Consider the following 6,323-nt stretch of genomic DNA (forward strand, 5'->3'; position numbering starts at 1 on the left):
TTATTTTAAACTAGGTAAAAAGTCTCAATAATCTACTTGTTCAGGAATAGAGGGAGTATATAATAATACAAACTACCCGATGCATCAACTTTGTGTTTGATTACCTGAAAGTAGTACGCACACAAACTTACCACAACTGCGCATGTCTCAGTCCCAAACAAGTTAGGATCGACTACATAAATCCTCATAATTCCATCCATTTAAGCGCACAAACTTGACGAGGTGACTATAAATCAATTACTTCGTCGACGAATGCAAATCAATGAGTCAACTTTCAGGATGATTTTAAGATCTCAATACATGATGTGATGATGAACAGAAATCCTACCCACCCCACCACACAACAAGATCAAGTTTCTGGCCTATGCCTTATGGAAACGAATACTATTTTTTCTTGTTCACATCACTGGAGTTTCTCCCTCTTTTATACATTCCTCCATCCTACATCCTCTGATACTTAGAAATGGTGCACAACAATTTATGTGACAAACTTAAATTGCACAACATGACAAATTTACAGCCAAATCCACTACTAACTCCTGACTATGCTACTGGTTTTACAAAGTTAAGCCAGCGCCACTTCAAGCCAAGTAAACATACCCAAAGCAGCATGCAAGAGAGTGCTTAGATAATTGTATCAAGGTATGAGTAGTTGTGCCGCCGTCCAAACTCAAGAAGGCTACCATATGTGCGATCCCAGACTCCGACAAAAAGGGACTCTGTATCAGGACTAAAAGACAGACCTGATATCTCACCAAAGAAATCGATTTCTTGCTCCTGCTCGTAGCCGTTTTTTACATCGAAAACGTGAACGAAATCTGCAGGTTCTGCCATTGCCATGAATCTTCCATCAGATGTGTAGCGGATTGACCGAATAGCTCCAAGGTTACCCTTCAGAGCAACAACTGATTTCGACAGGTTCCGTATATCCCATACTCTGCAGGTTTTATCCTGGTTGCCAGTTGCAAAAGTTAGGCCATCAGGATGCCATGCTGACGCAAATGAGTAGTCAATATGTCCGCTCAATGGTGAAACAACCTGTAAGCATTAAATTTGGTTAGTCAATGGTGCATCAAACATAGACCAGTTCTGATGATCTAAATCAGGGGAGGAGATAAATGCACAAGTACCTTTGCGTTCCTGGAATCAACCAATAAACCTTCAGGATTATCCCCAACTATTGCAATAAGCTTGCCATCAGGGCTCAGTGATGCATGCTGCGTGTATAAAATGGGAAAACAAGTCAAGTTATACCGTACTATGCAAAAGTACTTGCTACCACCAACAGATGTTAGGATAAGACTGTTAATCAAAAGGTGGGAGATTAGAGTAATATCTATATACAAGGCCCTAGATTGAATTATTCAAGTATGAGAAAGAGAAAGGTATTCTTTTTGACAACCTTTACTAATCATAAATTCTAATTCTTATTTGAAAATCAGTAAAAGCTAGCAAATTTTTCAGCACTGGTGCTACATCACTAATGGCATGCACTAGTGGCACCATAATCAGAAAAAACCTTCTTCGTATATACCTACACCTACACATTCTGGGGTAGATGTGCACCCATAAACACATGCAGGAGGGCGCAGAGACTTACATTCACTGGCCATGGAAAGCGGAAATGCTTGGACAGTTGAAATTTCTCCATATCAAAATCTCTAACTCCAGAATCATTATTCGAAGCTATAAAATGAAGTGCACCACTGAGGAACAAAAGATTAGTCAGTTAGCTTCATTCTCACTAAGAAATAGCATGTCTCCGGAGTACGCAAATATGCATAATACCTGGAGGTGTTATAAATCTCAACAGCATTAGTAATAGCATTATCGTCATATGTTGTCCGGGAACAGAAGCAAACTCCAGGCCTGTCTACGTACTGCATATGTTTCAAGAATGATTAGAGACTTGGGAATTAATTTCACTTCCTAAAGGTGAAGAGGAAACTGCAAAGTCAGCCCCATGACCCAAACACAACAAGCGGAAAATTCAAAATTGCACATGCTCCATTTGTGGATGCAAACAAATAAACAAATAAAATAGGGAAGTCCTAACCAATCATTGAGAGTTTCACATACCTTGCAAATTAGTTCTCCTTGAAATCCCCCAGCAACTAGCAAGTTGTCTTTCACTGTAAGAGTGCTGACTTGAGTTTGTGTAAATCCTTCCAAAAGGCTCCCAGGATGCTTCTACAATCACAAATTAAAAAGAAAAAGGTCATAACCAAATAAGCTTTAAAACAACCAGTGGATTCTATGTTCACAACACCTACCTCGCACGGTGCTACATGCCCTGATACATTCAGAACTTCACTTTTGCTGCAGGTCAAGGATGACCAATGAATGACGGAAAAATGTGACATAAGGTACACGTCATGCTTGGAGGTTGCCCAGACCAAATTCCTCAGCTATACCATGAAACAGACAAAAAGCATCGGGATTATTGTGACAAACTTTTAAGTTAGCTTGCCTAAAAGAATTAGAGAAAATTAAACTAATATGCACGATTCTATCAACAAATAACAGATCATATGGTTTATCCAAGTAACCTGGTTTGATATTTCAGCCTAATAAATTCACTCCAAAATAATGTCAGCTTTAAATAAGCCTCAAACACATTCTTAGCCTAGTGTCTTCCGTAGTTCCATACAATGTAAATAACCAAATAGTAAAGCAAAAAAGTATAGAGGGCTAATAGAATTACCTGGAAGTGTAAAATTGTTGATTTAACAGATCTTGAATTACGTCTGAAGTCATAGTATGAAACTTCTTTCTTTGTGGCTAGGCAGACCTGTTGAATAGTAAATGGATAGAGCCACCCATGTTCCCATTAGACACAAAGGTCATCACTCAGACCAATTAAATAAGTAAATACACATTTAATTTACCTTCTCTGACGCCTCCCCAGATTGTGGAATATTTTCATAGTTCTTATACTGCTCTAATCTCGTTTGCCTGTATTTCTCCCTGGTTATGCTAAGCCTTTCCCATGGAATCCCTTGAATGTCTCTACCTCTCCTTGCCTCAGCAGCAGAGGTATCTTGCATTTTGTTATTCTACTCAAGAAGAAACAATTCAATAGAATGAGATACGAATCATTAAAATTAAATCAATACATCAAACACGCCCCTGTAAACGCCGCAATTAAGCTTTTATGGATGAATTCACAAACCGTGTAGTCATAGTCATCTGCATCTGAATCAGAGCCACCAACATCTCGGCCATGGAACTCGTCATCCATATCATCATCTATAGCTTCCATGTCATACTCGTTTGCCATGTAATCAGCATCATCCTCTTGTTGATGAGACATGTTTTACCCCAACCAAATGACCTACAAACTACAAAGGCAAACTACATTCAAGAATTGAGAAAATGTATATTAATACAAACTTCTAAGTCAACTATGGGACAAGATACTCAATTACTCATACAGCACCTCACTACTAGAGCGTCAAAGCATCCATAAAGAGAAAGACTAAGTTAACGCTGTTCTTTGAATAGTATCTCAATCCACAAATGCATTCACACAAAAAAAATAAAATCAAAAGGATTAGATATAATTTTATTTTATTTAAGAAGTGAGGCACACATCATACATCTTGCTCTCTATCCAGGCCTCTGCAAAGACCAGCTCGTGATAAAATCAAAGATTCCATTGGTTAGGGATTGGATTGCAAAAGAAGAAAGCAATGGAAACACGAATTCTTGCATGGATATGCATAGAGATCATGCCAAATGAGCACACTAATAATCCCTGAAGTAAAAATTTCAACTTCGTTGTTAACACCAGACAGAGAAGAGAAGAACAGTTATAGCCTATATCTACAGTCAGTAACTTAATTACAACACATGGAGAAAGTCATGCTTTCAACCTCCTCGATTAACAATAGTTAGGTATCACAATATAACAAGCATGTAACAAGCCTACGACGTGACTTTAGGAAAATATATTCCCACAGGCAGATCCGGGATTTAATCTTGATGAGTTTGACCTCTAAGGTTCATAGTACGTAACTCGTTGTACTTCATCTGCCCCTAGCTATTCCCGTTATATATTTAACAACCACAAAAGACTGAAACTTGACAACTATGGTGTATACAACACCATATCCAATACACATGTGCAATAAAAAAAGGTAAGAAAAAACACCTTTTTCTATATACAACCGAAGGGACAAGTTACCTTTCTCAGAAAAAAAAATATGTGACCAAAGAGAGACTTTTCTAACTGAAAAATTGAATCCTTGCCAATAACTTTGCCTAGTCACAAACAAGTTGGGGCCAGCAATATGAATCTCACTCCATTTAAGCTCATTTCATATCACCATCTAACTAAAAAAATAATGCTGGCCAAAATAAACAAATATCTAGATTGAATCTGCATAACACAACTTCACAAATTCTGCAAATTAATAGCAAATAAACTCAACATGAACTAGAAAAGTCTGGCATTAAAGATCATGTCGCAACAAACATAACTTCATAACTTCCACAATTGAAAAGCACAAAAGTCAAACTCTAAGACATGGAACATGATAGCCTTCAGAGGTAAATCTAGGTTTTCTATTACATGGATGACCACTAAAAAAGAAGAAAAAGCATATTAAGTGAGAATTGATCCCTAATCCTCTAGGTAAATAAAAACAAACATTCAACCAAATGCACCATTCAGCCTTCTGGTAGCATGGATGCCAATAGATAATATGATACCACTATTAAAGAATATAAACATAAAACACCTAACTTCACAAAGAGACCACGAAATCCCCAAATTTTACCAAAAAAATTCGACCCTGATAGCAAGGGTTCGGATGAACCTAGTGCTTATGCTCTGCATCCGCCCATAGCAATACGATTATATATTTAATAAACACAAAATTCAATCTAGATATACAACCAAAGGCGAGGAACTTTTCTTAACTTAAAATTTAATGCTCCCTAAAGTAGAAGAAAATCAAGGTTCAATTCAACCTGCCTTACATATCAAAACTTACAAATTAACAACAACTAAACTCAACAATAAACTATCAAAATCTAGCATCGAAGATCATGTCATAATAACCATAACACCATAAATTCCACAATTAATAAACACAAAATTCAATCTAGGATATACAACCAAATGAAAAAACTTTTCTAACAAAGAAATTTAATGCTGCCCAAATTAGAAGAAATTTAAGTTTTCAACCTATCTACATATCAAAACTTAATAAATTCTACAAATTTACAGCAAATAAACTAGCAAAATCCAGTATCATAGATCGTGCCATAAATTCCACAATTATATAAAAACACAAAAATCAAACTCCAAAACACCGAACACGATACCGAAACATTAATCATCCATAATCAACACACTAAAATAGGTCACCGAAAAGGAAAAAAAAAACCCTAATTTCCACAAATATATCAATTATTCAAAATAACAAAAATACAACCGCATAAACACAAACAACCGGAAAATATAATAATTAGAAATTAATTCTAAAAAATTCTAACCTTGAACACAAAAGGGAACAGATTGATCAAGGTTCGTTCGATCTCGATCCAGAAATTTAACAATCAGACATCAATTAACACATCAAAAATTAATTTGATTGATTAAACACAAAGAAAAATGAAAACTAATTGTAGATCGAGATTTGGGTCGAAGAGAAACAGGAGGAAAAGTTTCTATGTTTATCCACTCGGTTCTTCTGCAAAGGACATTTTTTCTACTCCAAATAGGGAATGAAAGAGATAATCTTTGGCTTTAGGGGTATATTTTATGGGGAAAAAATAAAATAATATTAAATAGAATTGAAAATTGACAAAATTGATGTAAGCTTCAATTTGAATTTTTTAGGGATTTAATAAATTTTATAAAAACAATTAATTATAAAACAATCTAGTTCATGAAATATTTCGCGTTCATGTGAGGTCACGGCGGAGGTTGCACCCCCATGAATTCGACTAAAGCAGTTCATTTTGGCGTTAAATCAATGGTTCAGTCTACTCTGATACAAGGATAGATTAGATACGAATACATGAAGAATATGTTTTTTGGTAAAATCTTGCTTCAATTTGACCTAATTGGCGAGTGATCCCGGTACACAAGTGAGTGTAGTTTTATTTGGTTCATCTCCATCAAATATCTTCATTCTCGAGATCATGTAATGAAGATAGTACTCGAAGAATTTCTTCGGAGAATGCTACTTCAACTATAACATCAGGGAGAAGTAACTACGATTATGGTTATTAATTAATGATAAAACAATTTGGTACATGAAAAACTTCGTATTCATGTGAGTTTACGGTGAGGGTTGCACCTCAAAGAATTT

General features: G+C 35.9%; 1 protein-coding gene across 2 annotated transcripts; it reads right to left on the minus strand.

Moving 5' to 3' along the window:
* Window positions 1-263: 263 nt before the first annotated feature.
* On the minus strand, window positions 264-5,778 carry LOC125864714 (uncharacterized WD repeat-containing protein C2A9.03-like). Of its 2 annotated transcripts, none has more exons than XM_049544761.1 (10): window positions 5,503-5,778; window positions 3,173-3,334; window positions 2,889-3,056; window positions 2,705-2,791; window positions 2,274-2,408; window positions 2,080-2,190; window positions 1,789-1,880; window positions 1,601-1,706; window positions 1,131-1,217; window positions 264-1,038 (listed from the first exon to the last, which is right to left on the minus strand). In XM_049544761.1, the coding sequence occupies exons 2-10, from the start codon at window positions 3,311-3,313 to the stop codon at window positions 625-627; spliced, it is 1,341 nt and encodes a 446-aa protein (XP_049400718.1). In that variant the 5' UTR covers window positions 3,314-3,334; window positions 5,503-5,778; the 3' UTR covers window positions 264-624. The 2 variants fall into 2 exon arrangements, with proteins under 2 accessions (XP_049400718.1, XP_049400719.1); XM_049544762.1 differs by having other exon boundaries at window positions 3,173-3,341; window positions 5,503-5,746.
* Window positions 5,779-6,323: the final 545 nt, after the last annotated feature.

Source organism: Solanum stenotomum, chromosome 5 (assembly GCF_019186545.1).
Source record: "Solanum stenotomum isolate F172 chromosome 5, ASM1918654v1, whole genome shotgun sequence".
In the NCBI taxonomy this organism is placed as follows: domain Eukaryota; kingdom Viridiplantae; phylum Streptophyta; class Magnoliopsida; order Solanales; family Solanaceae; genus Solanum; species Solanum stenotomum.